General features: G+C 46.4%; 1 protein-coding gene across 1 annotated transcript in view; it reads left to right on the forward strand.

Annotated features, from left to right (window-relative positions):
• The window catches only part of LOC144773266 (regulator of G-protein signaling 5-like), a 142,050-nt gene extending 116,140 nt beyond the window's left edge, over positions 1 to 25,910 (forward strand). The window contains exons 6-7 of the mRNA XM_078658178.1: positions 14,206 to 14,369; positions 25,639 to 25,910. Coding sequence (XP_078514304.1) covers positions 14,206 to 14,369; positions 25,639 to 25,800 — 326 coding nt within the window. The 3' untranslated portion in view covers positions 25,801 to 25,910. The remainder of the gene's footprint in view (positions 1 to 14,205; positions 14,370 to 25,638) is intronic.
• Positions 25,911 to 26,549: the final 639 nt, after the last annotated feature.

Genomic DNA, 26,549 nt, shown 5'->3' on the forward strand with positions numbered 1-26,549 from the left:
CGCGTTGAGCCAAAAGAAGCAGAAGGGCCCCACGCAGCACTCGTCGAGTGTAGAGGGGCGAACTTCGGTGCAAGAGTGGCTCAGGGTTGGGGCTTCTCAAATCCCGGTGTACAGCTTCGAGGGTCACTCTTGGGCTGCACGGTCAGTGTCTCGTGGTCTTTTCAAAATGGCATGCCCCACGCTTCCGGTCACCTCCACGGGTCTCAGCTCTGCAGGGACTGTGGATCGGGCTGTAAGAAGGCAGGCAAGCTTGATCTCGTCGATCTCTGTCGCTCGAGTTCCGGCGGGAACTGCAACAAAGCAGACGTCGAGGGCTGGATGGTGCCTGTTTGCACAGGGTGGTCACTCCTTGACCACAAGGGAGATTCTTCAGTCTTCTACGTTGAGTAGGATGTCGAAGGGTCCAGAGTTTCGTTTCTTATGTTTCATCAGGATAATCTGAAGTGCATTGGCACTGCTCCCAGTCTTATACTAATCTAGGGGGCTGGATTACCTGCTAGGTCCCCTCCTATGGGTGGGACCCAGGAAGGGGGTGGGTACACCCCTTTCCTTTGATCCAGGCCGCGCTGGGTCGGGGGCTGGAGTGCCCCAGAACCGGTTTGGCCGGATTATGCAAGGGGCAGCCTTGTGCGCCCCAAGCAGTGTCTGGTTTCTTTCAAACCTCCCTGCTACAATCCACTATCTCCTGTCTGGGGGGGGGTGACACCTCCCTGCGACAGGAAACCCTTTGTCCAGGCCTCCTTGGCTGAGTTTCGGTCAGCTACAGGGGGTCAGACTTGTGTCTGTGGCAGAAGCATCCATTTTGTGGATCTGAGGCTCCTTTTAAAATTAACTGCATTTCAGTAAAGTAACATGTCTTCTCCCTTTAGAGGGGTGGAATGCTATCCCCGTCGCCAGGACTGGCGAGGGGATAGTATTCCAAATCGTATGACACCTTACACAACATGTTTTTATAAAGCCAAACCAAAGTTGCTATATAACCGCGAGGATTATAATGCACTTAAGAGTATATGGTATGGCATTATCCCGGAACAGCTTAGGGAGTTGTTCCCGACAGCTGCAGACAGGCTCAGCTCATGCTAGAGCTCCATCTCACATTAAACCACACACTCTGCCTCCAGGATTGATAAGGCCTTCCATAGGAGTGGCTCACAGGTTTATATGTGTCCAGATAGGTTTAGATATAGGCATACTATATCTAAGCAAGGGGTGATTACACCACCTTGCCCCAGCTGAGTGATCAGCCAGTTGTGTCAATTTTAGATAGCCAGCCAGGGGTGGCAAAAGATATGCTGCAGCCCCTGGTAGGCCTTGGATGCACCTATGCCCTGGGCACCTATAGTGCTCTGTACAGGGGCTGATAAAGTGACCCAAGCCAATCTAGTTATGCACCTAGGGTACATGGAATCCATTTTACAGAGAGAGCAGATGGCCTGGGGCCCTGATTAGCAGGGAACCAGGCCAACTAAGTCAAAAACCAGCTAAACACAAGGCAAAAAATCTGGGGGAACCATAGTCGGGTAGCCACCTTCCTACACCCCCCCCCCCCCCCCCAACGAAAGGAGATAAGGCTATCCTTGGCCAGGTAAGCCTATATTGCCTGAGTAGCCATATAAGGAAGTACCTGCACTAGCATGGGTACCCCCTGTCTCATGGTCCACTAAGCAGTCCCTCACCCTTGGGGTATTAGAGGGTCTCCACCATAGGGAATCACTACCTTGGGTGTGTTTATGCAAAGTCAAAGGCTGGTTTGGATATGGAGTATTGAAGCGAGGCTCCACTAATTTAGGGCTCAGCTTCCTCCAATTATCTTCCACCATGTGTGCCTTTTTTTCTTCAACTGAGTTGGCACTGTGCTCTCAGTGTCAGCCTCTGGCTACCTAAAGCTGGAGGCTGGGTCCCTCTGTTTGGTTTGCTGGAGGGACAGTTCAGGTTTGGGCCCTTTGGGTCCCAGGTTTGGCTGTGCCCAACAGAATCCATCTGTGGGAGGTCCCTAACTGTTTTTAAGGGGGCTCCCTCAGGAGTTTTTAAAGTTTTCACCTCACTAGGGCTACTAATCTGTTGATGGGGGTGCTTTATTTGACAGGGGGCCCTCTGGGTCTCACTGTCCTTCTTGTCCTCTGCAGCCCTGGGCTGGCTAAGGCAAGGTAGAGAGGGGCAGGTTACCTGCTCCAGACTGGGTCCCACCTGAGAAGGGTCCACTGACATCAGAGGCTCTGTCAGGCTAGGCCCAACCACCTCTGGGGCAGTTCCTTCATCAGGGGTAAGATCAGATCCCTGAGGAGGCTGATCCTTTCCTAAAGTCTGGTGAGGGGGAGATTTCTCGTCCTCCTCTGTGCTCTCAGTTTGTGTGGAGTTATCCATCATTTCAGGCTTCACAACACACATATCAGTTTGAGTTTGGGCTGTGGCCATCACAGCCCCACCAACCTTTTCAGGAGGGAACTCAGTTTGGGTTTCTGCTGTTATCATAACAGCTTTGCTATTCTGTTCAGGAAGAGCTTCTGCTAAAGATGGGTCTGAGTCTTGCACAGCCCTACCAACCTTTTCCGGAAGGACATCTTGAATTGGGGCTGTAGCCATTACAGCCCCACTAACCTTTCCATTGGAATTTACCATTCTAGAATGGGTTTCCTGTTCAACCTCATCCCAGGCTGAGATTTCCAAATGATTACCAAGTAGGCAGTCTACAGGCAAGTTTGGTGACACTGCCACTCTCTTTGGGCCAGTGACACCTCCCCAGCTGAGACTTACTACTGCCATGGGATGATTTGTTTGGATTCCATCAATGTTTGTTACCTGGTATGTGGCACCTGGTAAAAGTTGCTTAGAGGGGACTATACAGTCAGCCACCATGGTGATGCTAGCCCCTGTGTCTCTAAAGGCTTCAACTTTCAAACCATTGATGATGGGTTCTTGTCTATATTTGCTCAAGGTATTTGGGCAATCAGATAAGTTGGCAAACCCCATGCCAGTCTCATAAACAAGTTCATTTGGGGATGGGGACCTGTATAGGCCAGGGTCCACCTGGGCTCCAAAAGTAAACCCACCCAGATTCCTGGGTGTGCTCCCACTTCCTGGGGGATTACTGCTGACAGTAACAGGAGGTGTTGGAGCTGGCTTTGGAGGTATATTCTCTTTATTGCCATTCTTGGGACAACAGTTGTCTGTTTTGTAATGCCCAACCTGTTTACAGACATGACAATAAGGCTTTTTCTCAGTTGAAGAAGTGTCTTGAGACCCACCCCCATTCTTGGAGTTTTGGGGCCCTGGGGAAGTCTTTTCTTTACTTTTATCCCCACCCTTATCTTGAGGCTTGGTAGACTCCTTCTTCTGGTTACTGTCCTGATTCTTAGGCCTAATCCTGGTTCTGACCCATTTATCTGCCCTCTTTCCCAATTCTTGGGGAGAGGTCAAATCTGAGTCCACCAGGTGCTGGTGTAAGAGCTGGTTCTGACAATTACTTAGGATCTGCTCCCTCATAATCAAATTATACAATCCTGTGAAGTCATGTACTTTGCTGCCATGTAGCCAACCCTCCACAGCCTTAGTAGCACAATCTACAAAATCAGTCCAGTCCTGAGTCTGTGTCTTCTGGGTGTCTCTGAACCTTAACCTGTATTGTTCAGTGGTTAAGCCAAACCCATCTATCAGAACACTCTTCAGGACTTTGTAATTGTTTGCATCCCCATGTCTGACAGTGAGGAGCTTATCTCTCCCTTTCTCAGAAAAGGAGTACCATAAGATTGCAGCCCACTGTTCCTCAGGAACCTGCTGTACCATGCAGGCTCTCTCAAGAGCAGTTATCCACTTGTGGATGTCATCCCCTTCCTTGTAGGGGGCACAATCTTTGTCAGGTTTCTACTATCATAGGACCTGGGTTTCTCTCTAGGAATATTGCTGCCACCAGTGGCATCTAAGCCACACATTTTCTGTTCTCTTGCCAAAGCAAGTCTAGCTTGAGCCAGGGCTACCTCCTCCCTCTCTATCTGGAGTTTGACAGCCCTCATTCTTGCCTCATGCTCTTTCCTCTGAGAGGGAGTCATTCCTCTCTGAGATTCTCTTGAGGCACTAGAAATATGAGAGTCCCCTGCTGGAGATCTCACTCTTCTGTTGCCTGGGAGAATGATGTTATGGGATCTGGGGAGGTGCTGGCCCTCTCCATTCCCAAATAGGTCTAAATTGGCCTGGCTAAGCCTGGCAATAGGTTACCCCTCTGATCCTGATTTTCAGGGTCATCTACATCTGAGTCCTCCTCTCCTTCATCCACTGGAGTGGTCTCATTCTCAGGGGGTTGTACTCCATCTCCTGATTCTAAGGGAGCTGCATTCACCTTATCTAAGTCATCCTGTTATAGAATGGCTATCAGGGTAGGACTGGTGGGACTTCTGCCCCTTTTTAGCCCCCCTTGAAATGCACAAGGCAATCAAGTCTTTGTGGCTAAGTTTGTCATAGCTGGAAGTTGCCTTGGTCAGGTCAACTGTCACAGGCAGAGAGCTTAGAGCTTCACCTGTGCCAGACATGACTCTAGTGTGGTGTAAGTGATGCACCTACCTACACTAAGTGTTTCCCTACTGTACCTTGCTAGTGAGTTGTAGTCAGGGTGTGCTAATCCCTTTTATCTACAACTACTAAGTCCAGTAGAACTTAAATATGCTAAGCTTTTGATTTATATGTACCTAAGGTACTTGATGTGATCTTTCAATTTGATAAAAAGATTGCAATGGTAAAACAACAGCAAGCTCAAATCCGCACCGCTGCGCACCAATGTGAGAAGTTGGCCTGATATATGATGTTTCCAATTCTGTAACCACCTTATATCAGTCCAAATAACCCCTTATGGTGTCTGGTTGTAAGTCAACCTTGTAGACAAACTATCTTAATGGTAGCATAGACTAAGCAGCCTTAAAGGCTTAACTCAAGAGGTCGTGTTAAGCGAGCTGTTTTACCAATCACAGTCCTGTAATATCAAATGAAAGGACACCACACAAGTATATATTATAAAAAATATATGTATTTATTACTTATAATAATCCCCAGTATTCTTTATGAACAAAGGGGCACAAGCGTTAAATCAAAAGCACAGTATAACATACAAAGTTGCACAATTATGGATGAGGGCGAGGGGCCACTCAAACCATATACTAAAAAAATGGTATAAGAGATACCAATCGATCAGTGGTTAGGCCTAGGGCCTAGGGAATCGCTGGGAGCAGTCGGGACAAGCAATGCTGAAGTCGGGAAAAGCCAGCGGGATTCGGTGCAGCGCTGAAAGCGCCCGCATGCACCAATGTTAGTCAATGGTGCGTAAAAGTTACACAAGTAGAGTTTAAGGACACTTCCGCTGAACCTAGAAAGACAAAACTTTAGACACAGGCCCTAGAGGTGTGTACCAGTGTGGGAACACCTGCGTTGCAATGTTACCTCACCCACAGGAAGCGGGTGCATAGGGTCGAAGTGGCGTCGGGTTTCGTCATGCAGGTTCTTGGTGCTTGAAGCTGAAGAGGCTGCAGGCGATGGGAAGGAGAAGTGTCCGGTGGGATCCAAGAGTGGATCCAAGTCGAAAAGTACCTGAAAGCAGAGGGGACAGAGTCTGGGTCACTCAGCAGTGACCAGGGTGGAACCAGGACGGAACCAGGCAATGTCGGGCGCAATCAGGTGGTTGTCGAGGAGCTTCTCTCCATTGTCACGTGGGCTCTGGGGCATCTGCGACGTCCAGGAGCGGGTCACGATTTGTCCCACGTAGGTTCTCGCCGTCGGCGCTATCGGCTTCAAGATTGGAGCAAACAACACTTGGCAAAAGCAATCGACGCGGAACTGGAAGATTGCTTCTCACTCGGACCAGGAGGGTCAGAGTGGGGGCTCCTTTTCAGGGAAGCTGGTGTATATCTGGAGCAACCAGAATCACAAGTCGTATTTCAAGTTTCGTTGGCACAGGGGCCACAAGCCGGCTGGCAAGTGACCGGGCCAACGCGTTGAGCCAAAAGAAGCAGAAGGGCCCCACGCAGCACTCGTCGAGTGTAGAGAGGTGAACTTCGGTGCAAGAGTGGCTCAGGGTTGGGGCTTCTCAAACCCTGGTGTACAGCTTCGAGGGTCACTCGTGGGCTGCATGATCAGCGTCTCGTGGTCTTTTCAAGATGGCGTGCCCCACACTTCCGGTCGCCTCCACGGGTCTCAGCTCTGCAGGGACTGTGGATCGGGCTGTAAGAAGGCAGGCAAGCTTGATCTCGTCGATCTCTGTCGCTCAAGTTCCGGCGGGAACTGCAACAAAGCAGACGTCGAGGGCTGGATGGTGCCTGTTTGCACAGGGTGGTCACTCCTTGACCACAAGGGAGATTCTTCAGTCTTCTACGTTGAGTAGGATGTCGAAGGGTCCAGAGTTTTGTTTCTTATGTTTCATCAGGATAATCTGAAGTGCATTGGCACTGCTCCCAGTCTTATACTAATCTAGGGGGCTGGATTACCTGCAAGGTCCCCTCCTATGGGTGGGACCCAGGAAGGGGGTGGGTACACCCCTTTCCTTTGATCCAGGCCGCGCTGGGTCGGGAGCTGGAGTGCCCCAGAACCGGTTTGGCCGGATTATGCAAGGGGCAGCCTTGTGCGCCCCAAGCAGTGTCTGGTTTCTTTCAAACCTCCCTGCTACAATCCACTATCTCCTGTCTGGGGGGGGGTGTGACACCTCCCTGCGACAGGAAACCCTTTGTCCAGGCCTCCTTGGCTGAGTTTCGGTCAACTACAGGGGGTCAGACTTGTGTCTGTGGCAGAAGCATCCATTTTGTGGATCTGAGGCTCCTTTTAAAATTAACCGCATTTCAGTAAAGTAACATGTCTTCTCCCTCTAGAGGGGTGGAATGCTATCCCCGTCACCAGGACTGGCGAGGGGATAGTATTCCAAATCGTATGACACCTTACAGAACATGTTTTGATAAAGCCAAACCAAAGTTGCTATATAACCGCGAGGATTATAATGCACTTAAGAGTATATGGTATGGCAGTATATGGTAGTGGAGAAGTGTGGCTCACTGGTTAGAGGAGGCAGACCTGGAAGCAGAGGTCAGCCCGGGACCAGGGTTCAATTCCCGGCTTGGCGGGGTCTTGAGTCCTAAAATGTCCATGGACTCGACAATTCTCGCTCCGGTGCCTACTCGATTCACGGGTTCACACTCTGCGACTCTGGGCAATAGCTTGCTTAATCTCCACAACGGCCCCTCGCGGCGGGATGCCTGGCTTTCACCTTGCGGATACCCTGCCGGGGTTATCTCACAGGGAAATACCAGGACGGGTTCCCTAAGCAAGCGCTTAGAAACCGCTCGGTGATTTGCGCTATATAAATTCCTGTACATTTACATTTATATGGCATTATCCCGGAATAGCTTAGGGAGTTGTTCCGGACAGCTGCAGACAGGCTCAGCTCATGATAGAGCTCCATCTCACATTAAACCATGCACTCTGCCTCCAGGATTGATAAGGCCTTCCATAGGAGTGGCTCACAGGTTTATATGTGTCCAGATAGGTTTAGATATAGGCATACTATATCTAAGCAAGGGGTGATTACACCACCTTGCCCGAGCTGAGTGATCAGCCAGTTGTGTCAATTTTAGATAGCCAGCCAGGGGTGGCAAAAGATATGCTGCAGCCCCTGGTAGGCCTTGGATACACCTATGCCCTGGGCACCTATAGTGCTCTGTACAGGGGCTGATAAAGTGACCCAAGCCAATCTAGTTATGCACCTAGGGTACATGGAATCCATTTTACAGAGAGAGCAGATGGCCTGGGGCCCTGATTAGCAGGGAACCAGGCCAACTAAGTCGAAAACCAGCTAAACACAAGGCAAAAAATCTGGGGGAACCATAGTCAGGTAGCCACCTTCCTACAGCATCTCTGGCCACAGGCCAGCCCCTGGTAAATGGTACCACAGGTACCCAGGGCACTGTGACCAGGGAAGACCTCCAAGGGCTGCAGCACTTATTGTGCCACCATTACAGGCTCTGTACCATTACACACACACACACACTGCCTTTGCACACCGCATGTCTTGTAGCAGAACAAAGTGAAGAGTCGACATGGCGCACATCCCTGTGTGCCATGCCTACAACTCACTGCCCTGGCATAGATCAGTCACCGCTCTAGCTGGTTGCCCTATACCAGTGGTGAGGGTATAGGTGCCTGAGCCCTGTACCCCTACAGTGTCTAAGCCCATTCTTACGGAAAAAAAGGAAACCCTATTCTGTCTGTATATATGTTTGGATCACAGGCTGTCTACCACATTTAAATAATATTGATTAGGTACAGAATGTAGAAAAGTCAGCTATACTTCGACCAACATAATTCAGAGAAGTCAGCAACACTTTGAACAACACAATGGATAAAAAAAATAGTATATGTTTTTTTATATATTAATTGTTTTAATGTGTACTGTGTTTATGATGATATATATCGAATACATTTTCCTACTGTTTTTATCCATTGTGCTGCTCAAAGTGTTGCTGACTTCTCTGAATTATGTTGGTCGAAGTATAGCTGACTTTTCTACATTGTGTACCTAATCAATATTATTTAAATGTGGTAGACAGCCTGTGATCCAAACAAATATACGGACGGAATAGGGTTTCCTGGTTTTTTCGTTGGTTTGACCCCATCCCTACTCTGAACACTAGGGTTTCTCCCTCTTTTTCTTACATTTAAGCCCATTCTAAGACATTGTAAGTGCAGTGCTGCCATTAAGAGTATATGGTGCTAGGAGTTTGTCATTACAAACCCCACAGCCCCATAATGGCTGCACTGAAAACTGAGAAGTTTGGTATCAAACCTCTCAGCACATTAAACCCACACTGACACCAGTGTGGGATCTAATGAAAAATGCACACAGAAGGCATCTTAGAGATGCCCCCTGAAACACGACTTACCACTAGTGTCCAGACTGAGTGGCTACTTTCAACTGCCACCACCAGACATGTTTCTGGGCCCCTGGGTAGAGAGCCTGCTGCTCTCGGGGGCCTGAAACAATGCATATTCTGGGACGAGGTGCCAAGCCTCCTCCCCCAGGATGGGCAGGGTTCACGAAGGGGAAGCTTCAAAGGCTTGCTGCCTTTGTGAGCTTCCCCAGGCCACTTGCTACTTTCAGCAACTGGTGCCCACTTATTCTGACCCCACTCTGCGTAGGAGAACCGGCTGGAAAAACAGGTAAGGAAGAGAGGTGTGCCCACCTCTGCCAACTCTACCTCTCAGGTGGGGACGGCGAGGTGAAGCACAACTCTCAGTCCCCGCCAACTTGCAGATGGGGAGACTCAGCCAACCCGTGAAAAGTTTATGCCCCCCTCCCACTGGAGGGTGGCATAATAGGGGGGTGTACCCACGCCATTGGTCCCAACATTTTTACCTACCTGTAACGGGCACCCCTGAACCTTGCTTCCTCAGACAAGAACATGCAAGAAGAAAAGAAGAAGGATCGAACAGCCATGCCGAAGCTGACAAGAGGAGGACGCCCATTGACTTGGCCCCAGCCCTACCGGCCTGTCCCCACCTCAAACCTGCTCCAACGAAATCCTGGTGTGTCCTGTAGCCAGTAACCTCGAGAAACCCAGAGGACATGCCTTCAATCCCCAAGAATCTGTCTCTTGTTCAAACACCAGACTCCAGCTCCGCAAGGATCCGCGAGTTAGCACCACTCTGCACCCGACGCCCACGGCCCGAGTTCGAGTTGCCCAACACCAAGAGGAGGTCTCCCCAGCAATCCTGACCAGAGATCCGGTGACCCCTGACCTGCCTCAAGCCTCCAGCCGACGCCTGCAGCCTCAAACCGGAAGGTCCCCCCAACCGCGACCTGGAATTGGTAAGAAGATCCGGCCGTAAAAGGTACCCCTGCACCTAACGCCCCACGGCCTTGGGTGGCCCAACCGACAGTGTCTTACCAACCCCCAACATCCCAACTTACCTCTCCACTGCAGGCTCGGGGACCTTTGTCCGAGCCTGCAGTGCTTTTGCAAACCGGAGACTCCTTTGAAAGCTACAGTGCTTCCGACGCCAAAACAACACTATGCACCCGGCCGCCCCAGTGCCGCTGAGAATGCAACTTTTGTGCTGGCCTTAACCCCCATTTTCCCTGAGCTTAAGTCCAGGTGCTTTGCTCCCACAACCCAGTGGCCTGCTCGTCAGCAGCCGCCAACCAGATGCCCACTATCCCCCGTTGGATAACATTGGGCCTCAGCACTCTGCACCCGGCTGCCCTAGTGCCACTGAGGGTGTAACAAGAGTGCATCCTTGACCCTGGGGGACCCCTGAGTCTAAACACAAAACACCAACTCCCACAACAAAGTACTTACCTTTAAACCGATAACACTATTTTCCTCCGTATGATAACATTGACTGTTTTTCTATGAAAAGTTTCGAAGTGTGGAGTTGGAAAACCTAAAGAAATTCTTTAAAATTGTACTAACTAAGCAAAATACTTTTACTTAACTGTTTACAGGAAATGTCCCAGTGCAGTATCCTGGCATACTATTCTGTGTAAGAAAAGTAATCTCAAAAGTAACTTACCTGTAATTTCACTAAAAATTCTATACAAAGTATATTTACTGTATCCTGAAAGAATATATGACGTTACAATGCATACACTTACAATGCATGCCTTTACAACGCAGTTTTTACATCACAACATCCTTTACAAGGCATACATTTACATTGCATACCACTACAATGCTTTTTTTATTAAACTACACTTACAACGCATACCATTACATTGCATTTAAGGTAAATGTTGGATAGTGTAGGGGTAAAAATTACTATTCTAACTCCAGAGTGTGTGCCAGTAGGGTAAGTGTTGGATAGTGTAGGGGTAGAAATTACTATTCTAACTCCAGGGGGTGCAACAGTAGGGTAAGTGTTGGATAGTGTAGGGGGTACTATGCCTTGTAATGGTATGCGTTGTAATGACATGTAATGTAATGCCTGCGTTGTAGTGACATGCAATGTAGTGTCATGGGCTGTAGTGACTTGCAATGAAATGGATGCGTTGTAATGACATGCATTGTAAAGGGTGTTGCGGTGTAATCCATTCGTTGTAAATGTAGTGCAATGTAATGGTTGCGTTGTAAAGGTTGTTTCCCATCCTGAAAAGTATTGCATTATCAGTAACACTATTGTGATCAAATCAAAGTACTTTTACCATTGCAATTCAAACTGTGTTACAACTGTATATTTACTGCAAAGTATTTATCACTTACCTGTGCCAGGCTTGCTTGGTTCTAGGAAATAAAATAACTAAAAGAATGTTTTTATACAAAAACAACTGGTCTGAAGTTCAGTCTTTGAGTGTGTGAATTCATTTGCTGACTGAGTGTGTACAGCAAATACTTAAGATTGTCCTCTGATAAAGCCTTGCTGCTCGCCCACACTACCATAAATAGAGAGTAAGGTATTATCTACTTTTACTGCTGCCTACCTTTGGAGTTCCACTGGACTCTGTGCACACTATACCTCACTTTGGTATAGTATATACAGAGCCAGCTTCCTACAATGGGTAGCATAAAATAACTAAAGTGGTTATTTGGAGGATGGCAGAAGTAAGATACTCGCTGTAAACTGGTGAGTGTCCAGCTCCACCAACCTTGCTGTTCCTCACCTCCTTCAGAGGAGAGGAACCCCTGGGTTTCTGGTGGCAGAGGCACTGTCAACCCCATCATGGAAAACCTTTCCGTGGCAGTCCTCATGCAACAGACCCGCAGGCTTCTGAACCTCTGTAGAGTGGCTTATTTAGAGCGGATCTTCGGATGTGAAGACATGTCAGACATGGCAGTCCCAGGCTGGAGAAAGGCAGAAATGCACCTATCACAAAGGTAGAAAATTCCCTGCTCATCAGAGGTATGTCTTTTTTTAGAAACAAAGCCTTGCTGTACAGAGCAGACATGCAGTTTGCTTTGGTAAACTGTGGCATTTGCACTCATCTCAGAATCAAGGTTTAAAAGAAACTGAGAGACTTAGAATACTCTGATCAGGGATTAGAATGTACTGATGCTAGAATGTTCTTATCAATGTTTCAAATTCACTGACTGACTTAAAATATTGTGATCAAGGTTTACAATGATCTCGTAAAGTAGCGTTAGAAACTCTGATGCAGGCTTAGTATGATCTGATATTGTTTGGATTATCTGATCAAGGTTTAGAATGCACAGATAGAGTTAAAATATTCTCGTTGCGGTCAACAATGCACTGATGGAATTAAAATATGCAGCTCACGGTTTAGAATGCACTGATAGTGGACGAAAACTAATCAAGTTTTAGAATGCACTGATAGAGTTGAAACCTCTGATCAGGTTTAAAAAGCAGCCAACGGGGACTCATGGATGAGGCAGACTGGCAGGAAGCATTGGCATCTCCAAGGGATGTAGCAATCCCTTCGAGGGTTAGACTGCTACAACTGAAAATCCTACACAGAACATACTACACACGTACACTACTACATAAATTGGGAACACTGACACACCTCTCTGCCTGAGACAATGCGGCCTCCCGGGGACGTTCATACATACTATCTGGGAATGCCCAAACATCAAGTCGTACTGGGCAGCAATTATGACTACCATGTCACGGGTCACAGGGATAGAAGTCCTCCCAGAACCAAAATGCTGCCTTATTATTATTTGGGAACCATCAGACCTCAATCATTCGGACCAGGGCTGAGTAACACTCGGCTCGACCCTGGCAAAAAGGAATATAGCTCTTAACTGGGGATCTGGGCAGACCCCAACCCTGCAAAAATTGTGCCAAGATATGGACAAAATAATGGTGACTGAGAAAGCGGTATGTGTACATAGGGGATGCCCCAAAAAATGGGCCCGCATATGGGGAAAATGGAACACCTATTGTGGCAATATATGTGAGCCCCCTCAAGAGGACACAATGTCCGATGTTCATGAATAATTAGAAATAATCCCCCAGATGCATCAAAGTTATGTTTTGCGAGTCCTTAATAGCGAATTTTAAGGATTTGCTATTAAAGACTCGCAAAACGGGATGCATGTAGGAATCGCAATGTTATTTGCGATTCCTACTGATTCCTTATTTGCGATTCGCTAATTGCTAATCGCAAATAAGGAATGGCTTTCCCATACATTCCTATGGGCCTAAAGGCCCATAGGAATGAATAGGGAGTCATTCCTTATTTGCGATTAGCAATTAGCGAATCGCAAATGTGCTGCAATTTCAAGGGTGCCAGGGTGTCCAAAGGACACCCTGTTGCACCCCTGAAATGGTAATGTTCACTGGTGTTGCGCACACACATGTCCCAAGGACATGTGTGTGTGTAATATACAACTTAGAAAAATGCACTAAAGTGCATATTTCTAAATTTTTGCTATTTACCACGTAGTTTGAATTTGCGGTAAATAGCGACCCCAGATTGCGAATTCGCAATCTTGGAATGGTTCATGCATTGCATTTAAGGAATCGCAAATTGCGATTCCTTAAATGCAATCGCAATTTGAGAACTCGCAATTATTTGCGAATTCTTAAATTGCGAGTGCATGAACCCTTGATGCATCTCAAATGCCATTTTTGCGGGCGCAAACGGCCGAATTTTGCGATTCGCACCGTTTGCACTCGCAAAAATGCTTGATGCATCTACCTGTAAATGAGAAGACAGTGACGCTGAGCACTATATCCACTTAGAGTTATTCCTTGTTTTTCTAGTAAACTGCAAAAGACACAGGAAATTAGGAAACACCATAACTGTAAGCATGTGTGTAAAGATAATGATGACAAAAAATGATTTGATGTTCCTGTACTGATTGTTATTTGTTGTAAAATAAAAAATATAATAAAAAAAAAAGCAACCAACGATAGAGTTAAAATGCTCCGAGTACGGTATACAATGCACTGATAGTGTTAAAAAAAAACATCAGCTCATGGTTCAGAATGCACTGATAGAGTTAAAATGCTCTGATCATAGTCTAGAAAGCAATTACAGAGTTACAGTACTGGGCTCAAGGCTTAGAATGCACTGATGGAGTTAGGGTTACATGGTAGCGCGTCTGAGTGAGTGAGTGATTGAATAAGTGAGCGAGTGAGTCAGTTCCCTCCTAAAGCACCTTTAGAAATGATACTGTGTCTAGAATTGTTTGTTACAGGCTTACGCCTCATTGATAAAGCGTGCTACATTCCATTGCATTCTCCATGTATCCTAATTCCCCCCCTGGTTCTCCCTTCTAGCTGGTGTGGCCACATTCCGCTCTTTCCTACAGAGCGAATACAGCGATGAGAATCTAGAGTTCTGGTTGGCTTGTGAGGAATACCGCAGCACCTGCATTACCGAGATGGACCACGCTGCTAGGAGGATATTCACAGAATTCATAGGTGTGCAGGCACCGAAAGAGGTGAGCCAGACGCCGGGGTCTAGACATTTAGTCCTCTGCTGTATTATTGACCAGAGTTGTGTCCCAGTGTTTGTGAACCCCTTCAGCGCTCATGACAAAGCCAGCTCGTCATGGGCGTTACCTGCGCTACGCGCATGACGAGCAGGCTTTGTCACGTAACGCGGGGTTTTCAAATTTTCAGCGCGCAGCGGGAAAACCGCTAGCACGCATGCGGTTAAGCAAGATTTGCCCATGAAATTGGCATGGTAAGGAAATTCAGTTAGTTCAAAGATAATGTAGCATGGAGGACAGGAAGTGCCATCAGAAGACCGGAAGTAGCATTTAAGTACCGAGTGTAACTTTTAGAGACAGGGATTATCCTCCCAAGGCAGTAACAAATATTGAGAGATATGGAATGTTATTCAAGGACAAAAAATATTTTTCAGCCAATAAACAAGATTCACGGGCAGGAGGTTGGATTTAGTGATGTACAATAGCATTCGACAATAAGAAATAGCATTCACAGAGTGGAAATTAGCATTCAAAGACAGATAGCAGCATTCCGCCTAAGAAACAAAATACAGAACACAAAATGGCACTGAAAAATAACACAGTAGTCAGGGAAAATAAATAGAATTAAAAAACATGAGAAAAGACAGAATTGAAGACGGGAAGTAGTAATTGGCGAATAGAAATAATTCAGACAAGAATAGTTTTCAGGGGCATAAAGCATGCTTCAAGTGCACGAACTGGCATTCAAGGACGGCCATGAAGTAGCACTGAATGGCATGAACTAATATATTCAGGGGCATTAAATAGCATGGATTAGCAATAAAATATATATAAACAAGAAGCATTTACCCACGGACATGAAACCGATTTGAAGGACAGATTATGGGAAAATGAAAAGACTTTAGGGAACAAAATTCATGGACAACTGGAAATACAATAGCATTTAATAATATAAAATAATATTCAGGGACACTGAGTAGTATTCAGGACATGGCATGGAAGAGCACTCAGACACAAAAAATAGCCTTCAGTGGTAGAAAACAACTCAAAGACAAGAAGCAGCATTGAGAAGTAATAAATAACATTCAGAAATTGAACATAGAATCCGGTGACAGACAAAAACAGCCAGTGGCACAAACTAGCTTTCAAGGAAAGACATATCATTTAGGGGTGGATAACAGCATTGAGAAATGACAGGAAGTGGGATTCAAGGGCAGTATTCAATAAAACAGCCAGAGGCATTGTAAGGCATGGGTGAAGTGGGTAATTGCCCGGGGCCAAACCCTCCCTGGGAAAGTACACTTTCTGTTTACCTCGCTTGCGTTTATTTATGTAGCTCAACCTTCAAGATATAATTCAAAATCGTTAGGAACCATAGGGCTTGAATAGGAAAAACAATAGTAGTAAAATTCAAAGTTGTTCCAAATAGGTGCCCTCCAAATATTTTTTGCCTGGCCCCCAAAATCCTTGAGATGGTACTAAAAACAGCATTTAATGACTTTAAATAGCATTTGGAGGCATGAACTAGACCTCAGGAGTTTGAAACATTTAAGAGCATGAAATAAAATTCAGGCACATGAAACAGCACATCAAAAAGACAATCGACAGCAAAGAGGGACATTATACCGCCTTCGAGCACATGAAAGGGCATTCACGTGTATGACGTAGCATTCATTGACTTACATTATCATTCAAGGTAGGGTGACCAGGCGTCCCCGTTTTGCCAGGACGGTCCCTGTTTTTAAGCAGCTGTCCCAGCAAATTTCAAGAAATTTAGCTCATGTCCCCGTTTTTGGAGAGGGTCGACTGAAAACGGTGGGAGGTGGTTTTTGTGTTTTACAAAGCAGGGATAGTTAGCAGTTGTTTCAAGAAAGCAATTTAATTAGCAGGCAGACTACTGGGATTAAAAATAGCGTTTTATGTATGTTCTTACTGCCTGTTCTGTAATTCTCTACTGGGGCGCGCTCTCATCGCTTGAAGTAAAATTGCAGTCCTTCTATTTTTGTGAAATGTCCCCGTTTTTGGCTTTAAGATTCTGGTCACCCTAATTCAAGGGCAAGAACAGCGGTTAGGAGTAAGATATAGCATTTGGGTGCCTGAATCAGCGTCAAGGGTATGACATGGTATAGAACTATAGATTCGACCTAGCGTTCAGGGGAACATAAGATAGCATTCAAGGATAATTGACAGCGCTGAGAGCATGATTTAGAATACTCGAAGCAGCATTCACAGGTACAAGATAGCACACATCATGTACATGAGATAGCATTGGCAGACATGAAATAGAACTCAGGGACATGACGTAACACTGGGAGCCATGACCTAGCAGCAAAAGGGAAACAACCTTTACAACGCAACCATTACATCGCACTACACTTACAACGCAGGAATTACATCGCAACATCCTTTACAACGCATGACACTGCAACGCAGGAATTACAACCCATGCCATTACAACGCATGACACTACATCGCAGGCATTACAATGCATACCATTACAACGCATAACACTATATCGCATGACACTACAATGCAGGCATTACAACGCATACCATTACAATGCATACCATTGGAGTTAGAATAGTAATTTTTAACCCCTACACTGTCCAACACTTACCTTACTGTTGCACCCCCTGGAGTTAGAATAGTAGTTTTTACGCCTACACTATCCAACACTTACCCTACAGTTGCACCCTCTGGAGTTACAATAGGAATTTTTACCCCTATTCTATCCAACACTTACCCTACTGTTGCACCCTCTGGAGTTACAATAGGAATTTTTACCCCTATACTATCCAATACTTACCTTAAATGCAATGTAATGGTATGCGTTGAAATGGTATGTGTTGTAAAGGTAGTATGCGATGTAGTGGAATGCGTTGTAAAGGTAGTTTTTTGAAATGCGAAGTAATGTCATGCGATGTAATGGAATGCGTTGTAGTGGATGTTGCAATGTACAAACTGCGTTGTAAGTGCATGGGGAAACATCCTTTACAACGCAACTGTTACTCCGCACTACCATTACGACACAACTTTTACAACGCAAGTCATTACAACGACTTGCGCTGGGGGGCGCTCCAGGATAATTTACTATCCAACACCTTCCCTACTATCTACGGGGACTGGAGTTGGAATAGTAAATTAAACTATTCACTATCCAGCGCCCCCCAACGCAAGTCGTTGTAATGACTTGCGTTGTAAAACTTGCGTCGTAATGGCATGCGTTGTAACAGCATGCGTTGTAACGACGTACATCCAAGTGCATGTGTTGTAAATTTATGCGTTGTAACGTCTTACATTCGCAGCAAAATCACACAGCTTTCAGAGAGAGGAAATAGTATTCAATTAAATCAAATAGGATTCGAGGGCAGACAACAGGATCCAGTAGCACAATAAATGCCCTCATTACAAGTTAAGGGTTCAATTCCAATGCCTGGGTAAAGACAAATTTACCAGCTTTGTGATAATTACCAGCAGTTTTTCCCTGATAAATTAGGGAATTAGAGAAAAAGGCAAAACATGCCGAACACTATGGGGTACATTAGGATGGCGGGCGGACTTAGTCCGCCCGCCATCACGCCGTAAAAAAAGACCGCCCTCCATAAGGGCAGGGGTCTCGTGGGTGTCATTAGGATGCGCCCTCCACAGTGGTGGGCGCATCCTGCATTCCTAACATTGTGGCGGGCGTGCGGTGCACTCAGCACCGCACGCCACAATGCCAGGAAGGCATGTTGTGCACTTCCATGCACAACATGTCATGTCAGGCACCGCGTGGTGCCTGCCATGTTGTGCATGGAACTGCAGGGGGGTACCATAAGTACCCCCTATGTGCACCCCCCACCCCCCCCGGAGTCCCAGGGGGCCCGCAACGGGCCCTCCAAGCAGACTCCGCATGCCATGCCGCCACGGAAAGACATGTTCAAGGCCACATAGTAATATGGCTGGCGGTGTCTGTCAGACACCGCCACCATATTGAACCCCTTTCCACCCGGTCGACATGTTGACCGGCGGAAAATCGGTGGATGGTGTTTCCATCCGCTGCGGACCCCCCAGCCATTGTGATATGGCGGGGGTCTTTTCTGCGGTGGCGGCAATCTGCCCGCCATCCTACTGGAGCCCTAAGTGTTAAATACCAATTCTGCATGTTATGCCTCATTTTAAAGTTTAAAACTCAGAACCGGATGTATTTACCACGCATTGGCAAATGCCTCACCAAATCCACCAACTTGTAAAGAGGCCATAGCGTTCAGAGACATGAAATAGCTTCATGGGCCTAGAAATAGCATTTAAGGACGGTGTATAGCATTTAATGACTGGGAAAATATGCACAGACATGAAACAGCGTTCGGGCAATAGCATTTTATTCATGGATATTGAATAGCATTAAAAAATGTCAACGATTATTGAAGGGCATGAAATGGTATTCAGAAGCCTGAAGTAACATGCAAGAGGAGTAGAAAAGCGAATGTGGGATATTTAGAGCATTCAGGGGGGGTTGTAGCATCTATCATGTAGGGGCAAGGAACTAGCAGACAGGGAAGTGAAATAACATTAAGAATCAGGAAACAGTTTGGTCAATTAATAGAATCCGGGAACAGAAAACAGGATTTGGGATATGAAATAGTGATCAAAACATGTAGCAGTATTCAAGGTCACTAGGGCCCTCAATACGAGTGGCCGGTAATTGCTGCAATATTTATCGCACCTGATCAAATTCTTTTCTACTGCTGAGTCGAATTTATCGAGTGCGATACATATCACCCAATTACTCATTTTGGGGTAATAAGATGCATATTTTGATGCGAACTGCACCAAAATCTGTATGTTCTGGTTAATACCACACATTCCCCGCCAAGAAATATTGCCTTGTTTGGCCTACCTAATTGTGTTATATGTGGTAATAGTAATTAGGGCCCTAATTTGCATAATGTTAGTTTCAGTTCTGAAGGCTACTTTGAGTCCCGCATGCGATGTAATGTTTCTGGATACAGTTTCATACTCCTGCCACTATGTCATGTATTGCAATTAACCGGGCTATTCGTAATGAGGGCCCTATTAGCATTTAGGGACAGGAGATAGCATTTGGGTAGGAAACTCTAGACTCCACCATATAGGTGAATTCATAAACAGAAAAAAGCTGTTGAGAACATGAACTGGCCCCTAAGCAGAAGACATTACCTTTTCAGGAACACAAAATAATGGACTGAAAAACAGTTTACAGGAACATGGAATCCTGTTCAGAGATTTGAAACTGCATTCAGAAACATTATATCTAATCAAGGAAACAAAGTGGCATTCAGGAACGGAAAATATCATTGAAGAATACAAAATGGCATTTATACTCACTAGGGCCCTCATTACGATTGGTCCATTTATCTTATCACAATTATGAGTTTTGGGATACATATCTGCAAGCTCAGGCTGGCTGCAGGGGACAAAATATTGTTCAGGGGTATGAAACTGCATTCATAAATATTACATCTTATCAAGACCATGGCATTCATGTACCGAGAATAACACTGAGGAATACAAAACATGATTTATGTATGCTAAGACACTCATTACGAGCAGCCTATTTAATTCCAATATGTAATTAGCACAACTATTCATTTCGTGAGCTATATTGGTAGGTTGAACCGCCTGGTATTTTGTAAAGTATGTGAATTTTGGTGCAGTAAGCATCAAAATCTGCATTTTATTTCCCACAAACTTGCAATTGGGAGTTTTTTGTTATCACACTTGCTAAATTCCAACTGAGCTGAGTTGGATTTTATCACTACCTATAAACGTCACAATAATTACAGGGTCACTCGTAAAAAGGAACTAAGGGCAGGATTACAGGCGGCCTGTAATATGGAGATCCTTGTGAAAATACCTGCATGCAGGGGGGGGGTGAACCCCCACTTTAGCATCTTCAGCGGGGGTGGGGTGCTTTATGGGCCTCTTCTGTCAGCAACTGACGGACAAAGGCTGATAAATACTGCAATAAAAGAATACAGCATCAATAGAAGGGTAAGCAGAGCACAAAAGAGTGAAAGATGGGCAAACAGAAAGGGAGAGGTGGAAGGAATAGTGAACGGAAGGAAGAGTGAAAGGTTGTATGGACGAGTGCGTGATTGGTTGGATGGATGGCAGAGTGGGGGATAGATGGCATAGTGGAAGAACAGTGGATGGGTGGAAGGAAGGGTGAAATGATGTGTGGATGAGTGGGTGGATAAATAAGCAGCAGGTGGTTGAGTGGGTGAAAGGATGAGTGAATGGATAGGTGGATAAATAGGTGAAAGGATGGCAGAGTAAAGGGGTAGATGGATGAGTAAGTGAATGGATATGTGGATGGACAGGTGGAAGAATGGCAGTGTAAAGGGATGGCTTGATAGGTGGATGCACAGGTGAAAGAATGGAAGAGTAAAGGGATAAATGATGAGTGGGTAAAAAAGGCGAGTGAATGGATGGCAAAGTGGATGGGCAAATGGATGGATGGGTGAATGGCAGAGGGGATGAGTGGACGATGGATGGATGGGTGGATGGTTCAATGGATGGATGGATGGAAGGATGGGTGGGATGGGTGGATGGATGGATGGATGGATGGATGGATGGATGGACGGACAGGCGGGTGGGCGGGCAGACAGAGGGATGGTAGATTGGATGGATGGTAGAGTGGGGATAGATGGTAGAGTAGGCGGATGGAAGGTAGAGTGGGGGATGGATGGTAGAGTGGGCGGATGGATGGTAGAGTGGACGGATGGATGGTAGAGTAGGCGGATGGATGGTAGAGTGGGCGGATGGATGGTAGAGTGGGCGGATGGATGGTAGAGTGGGGGAGGGATGGTAGAGTGGGCGGATGGATGGTAGAGTGGGCGGATGAATGGTAGCGTGAGGGAATGGATGGTAGAGTGGTCGGAAGGCTGGTAGAGTGGGGGGATGGATGGTAGAGTGGGGGGATGGATGGTGGAGTGGGCGGATTGATGGCAGAGTAGGCGGATAGATGGTAGAGGGGCGGATGGATGGTAAAGTGGGCGGATGGATGGTAGAGTGGGGGGATGGATGGTGGAGTGGGTGGATCGATGGTAGAGTGGCCGATGGATGGTAGAGTGAGGGGATGGATGGTAAAGTCGGGGATGGATGGTAGAGTGGGGGGATGGATGGTAGAGTGGGGGGATGGATGGTAGAGTGGGGGGATGGATGGTAGAGTGGGGGATGGATGGTAGAGTGGTCGGATGGATGGTAGAGTGGGGGATGGATGGTAGAGTGGGGGATGGATGGTAGAGTGGGGGATGGATGGTAGAGTGAGGGGATGGATGGTACAGTGGGGGATGGATGGTAGAGTGGGCCGATGAATGGTAGAGTGGGCCGATGGATGGTAGAGTGAGGGGATGGATGGTAGAATGGGCCGATGGATGGTAAAGTGGGCGGATGGATTGTAGAGTGAGGGGATGGATGGTAGAGTGGGGGATGGATGGTAGAGTAGGCGGATGACTGGTAGAGCGGGGGGATGGATGGGAGAGAGGGGGATGGATGGTAGAGGGGGGGATGGATGGTAGAGTGGGCAGATGGATGGTAGAGTGGGCGGATGGATGGTAGAGTGGGGGATGGATGGTAGAGTGGTCGGATGGCTGGTAGAGTGGGGGGATGGACGGAAGAGTGGGGGGATGGATGGTAGAGTGGGGGATGGATGGCACAGTGGGTGGATGGATGGTAGAGTGAGGGGATGGATGGTAGAGTGAGGGGATGGATGGTAACGTGGGGGATGGATGGTAGAGTGGGGGATGGATGGTAGAGTGGGGCGATGGATGGTAGAGTGGGGGATGGATGGTAGAGTGGGGGATGGATGGTAGAGTGGGCGGATGGATGGTAGAGTGGGGGATGGATGGTAGAGTGGAGGATGGATGGTAAAGTGGGGGATGGATGGTAGAGTGGGGGATGGATGGTAGAGTGGGCGGATGGATGGTAGAGTGGGGGATGGATGGTAAAGTGGGGGATGGATGGTAGAGTGGGGGATGGATGGTAGAGTGGGGGATGGATGGTAGAGTGGGGGATGGATGGTAGAGTGGGCGGATGGATGGTAGAGTGGGGGATGGATGGTAGAGTGGGGGATGGATGGTAGAGTGGGCGGATGGATGGTAGAGTGGGCGATGGATGGTAGAGTGAGCGGATGGATGGTAGAGTGGAGGATGGATGGTAGAGTGGTCGGATGGATGGTAGAGTGGGGGATGGATGGTAGAGTGGGCGGATGGATGGTAGAGTGGGGGATGGATGGGAGAGTGGGCGGATGGATAGTAGAGTGGGGGATGGATGGTTGAGTAGGTGGATGGATGGTAGAGTGGGGGATGGATGATAAAGTGGGTGCATGGATGGTAGAGTGGGGGGATGGATAGTAGAGTGGGCGGATGGATGGTAGAGTGGGAGATGGATGGTAGAGTGGGGGATGGATGGTAGAGTGGGCGAATGGATGGTAGAGTGGGCGAATGGATGGTAGAGTGGGGGGATGGATAGTAGAGTGGGCCAATGGATGGTAGAGTGGGCGGATGGATGGTAGAGTGAGGGGATGGATGTTAGAGTGGGGGATGGATGTTAGAGTGGGCAGATGGTTGGTAGAGTGGGGGGATGGATGGTAGAGTCGGCGGATGGATGGTAGAGTGGGCGGATGGATGGTAGAGTAGGCATGGATGGTAGAGTGGGCGGATGGATGGTAGAGTGGGCGGATGGATGGAAGAGTGGGCCGATGGATGGAAGAGTGGGCCGATGGATGGTAGAGTGGGCGGATGGATGGTAGAGTGGGCGGATGAATGGTAGAGTGGAGGATGGATGGCAGAGTTGATGAACAGTGGATGGATGAAAGGAATATTTAAAGATGTATTGATGGATAAAATAATTAATGGATGACAAATTGAAAAGGTGAAATAGTGGTAATCAGTGAGTGGATGGAAGGTTGAAAGGATGAATGGACAGATGCTTGGGTGGAAGAGCTGAGGGAGTTATTCTAGTGACTGTTGGGCTCAGTTGCTTCACTTGTGCCAACAAAGGTTTAGTTTCAATTGAGGGTATTTTAAGTGTCTGGCTACTCCCTTGCCTGAATGTGCAGGGATCACGACTACAAGTGGTGTAATGCTTATCACATCCATTATTTCTAGGGGCAATAAAGACTGCGCCAATGGTTACAATTTGGCAGGTCAAACCTATCAGAATTTAACAAAGGAAAAGGTCCAGTTTTTTGCAGTAAGCACCAAACTCTTCATCTTCTGTCTCAAAAAGTCAGAATAGGTGATTAGTAATGCCAGCCAATAAATTCTGAACACCTCGGAGTCAGAGTTTATGAGATGGTATAAATATCACATCCAACATGGGCCCCTTGTAATCAGGCCTTAAACCATCTTTAGGGACTAATTCTCAGTTTGTTGGAGGAGTACGTGATATTTGATTCACCTGATAAGACCCAACACTATGGGGTTCGCAATTAATAGGGTGCGATAAATAGCACCTATTCTAAGCATTTTGGGTATAACATGCAGGTTTTGGTGCCTAATTAATCAAAATCTGCATGTTATGGGAAATCCCCTCTTAAATTCTGCTTACATTTAATGAACTCTGATGTATTTACCGCACCTAGTAATTACCGGGTGTTATAAATACCACCCTACTCTGAATTACGACCCCTGTAGAAACAAGAGTTATATGTGGAAGTTGGACTATACCAACCAACTGGGAATCGGGACCTTAGAGTCACTACTTAGCATTCAGTGGAGAAGAAATAGTATCCAGGAAAAGGACATGGTATTCAGAGGTATGAAATAGCATTCAGGATCAGAAAACAACACCAAGGAACAGTAAATAGCATTCAGGTACAGGAACTGAATTTAGGAACACAAAATAGAATCAGTGACAGAAAATAACATTTAGGGACAGGGAACAGCTTTCAGTGGCACAAAGTATTAGGTTTATCAAAGAGGAAACAGACACTTGTAACACTAAGCCATTGGTTATGTAAATTTTAGAGTGACCTCAAAAACCCTATGCAATTTGGAGTATAGCGGTATATATGGTTCATCCGCCCCGCATATGAGTTAGTGGCCGTTTATCATTGGTTACTCTAAATGAGTGATTTAGCCAGCCTCAACCGGAGGCACCTCTGGCATATAGTGCAGTGTCCAGAGAAGGAAAAAAGGTGGTGTGTCAAAAACAAAAGAAAAACAAAAGAAAAAAGGGAGGTTTGTTAAAATAACTGGAAAATCACCCTAAGTAGTTTTATTGATTGGTGTGATTTCCAGATTGTTAAAAAACTGGTACTACTAAGTTGATCGAGTTACTGGATCACAGTAGTTATTAAAAACACTTATTACATAAACGTCGACATGTTTCTGCTCTGTCGGCCCATAGGGGTCTATAGAGCATTCGTCAGGACTAACAATAAAATAGACAAACAGTGTTTGGATTACTCACACCTTTTGTGTTGCAATACGTTAATAACCTGTATATTTTGCAGGGTATTTACTCCTCTGGTTTCTAAAAAGAAATAGGGAGAGAACATCGAAAAAAAGACACACACATTTACTGGCAAACCTGATTTAGGCTAGTGCGATTAATAGAATAACATTATTATTCATTCAATTCTTGAAGATTCAAGACATTTCATCTCTAAAATGGGGGAGGGTAGTGTAACCGGGTTGAGCTTATCGCGCTGCTGACAGGGTAATGAAAGTACAAAGCCGGCACATTCAGCAAGGGTACGTAACTTCTAGTGCGCGTTAACCTTTTATCTAGCAAGCAATGTGGGTGAGTTGTTTTAAAGAGATGCCGCCTAAGGAGCGCGTGGATTGAACTTATCGCGCTGCCGACAGAATTGTAAGAATACATAGCGGGCACATTCAGCAAGGGTGCGTTTCACTTAGTATATAGCGAGTCTAGCATGTGCGATGTTTTTAAAGAGATGCAGCCTAAGGGAAGCGTGGAAACGCAGGGAGCCTTTTTAGGCGAGATATGCGAATTAGTTACTGAACGCAGCACGTTCTCGTACCTTGTAACAGAGAGTACTTGCTTGCGTCGGGGGGCCCTCAGGACTCAGAGCTGTATTTGGAAAGTATTATTCAGAGACAGAAGATGGCAATCAGCGACACCAAGGAGCATTCAGGGAAACAACGTAGTATTATGGACAATAAATTGACATATAATAGTAAAGGGAAATGAATAGCATTCAGAGGCATGAATCAGAACTCAGGAAACATAAATTGTGTTAATGAAAAATGCAGTCTGATTGCCACAATATTTCCTTCTCCTTCTGTAGATCAATCTGGATTCTCATACTCGGGACTCAATTCTCACCAGCTTGACCCAGCCGACGCTCTGCAGTTTCGACACAGCCCAGAAGCGAGTTTATAGTTTGATGGAAAAGGATTCCTACCCGCGTTTCCTACGATCGGACCTCTACCTCCACTGTATGGAGTAGCAACCGGTGGAGAACACCACTGCAAGTGGTTTAATCACAAACGCTGCCAGCAGTCTTATGACCCATGTCAACCGTTGTCTTCCCACACACTACACAATTTGTTCTTAACAAGTACCAGCCATTTCACCGAGCATGCCACCAGGAATTTTTGTAATACAGCACGTGCAGTCTTACCACATACATCACCAGCGATCTTACAACACCTGCCACCAGCAGACTTACCACGCGCATAACCAGTGGTCTTACCAAGCATAACACCAGCTGCTTTGATCAGCAGGCCACCAGTGGTCCTACTGCACATGTTACCATGGATCTTAAGAAACACTCCACAACAGACATACCACACACTATGGTATAGTACCGGAATATCTGTGGTAGAACAATATAATAGCCAGAATGTCGACTACCAAGACATCATGGCGGTAAGTATATAATGTAAGTATAGATACTGCTCTTAATTCCACGTATATGTACCATGGCAATATATTTATCTTCAAGTTATGTATATGTGGATTGAGGATAGTAAAACTATACTTACCTACAAAAATGTATCTTTACTATATTTTGGTAGTCAAAATTCTGGTTATGATATTTATGTTCCGCAATGTTTTTATGCTTTATATTTTCACATACAATTAGCACTCCACCATTGATCTGATCATAAGCACCCCAGCAGACTAGGTCAGCACATCACCAGCGGTCGAACCAGACAAGCCATCCATAGTCTAATAAAGCCAACCATCAGTGTT

The sequence above is a fragment of the Lissotriton helveticus genome, chromosome 1_1 (assembly GCF_964261635.1).
Source record: "Lissotriton helveticus chromosome 1_1, aLisHel1.1, whole genome shotgun sequence".
Taxonomy (NCBI): domain Eukaryota; kingdom Metazoa; phylum Chordata; class Amphibia; order Caudata; family Salamandridae; genus Lissotriton; species Lissotriton helveticus.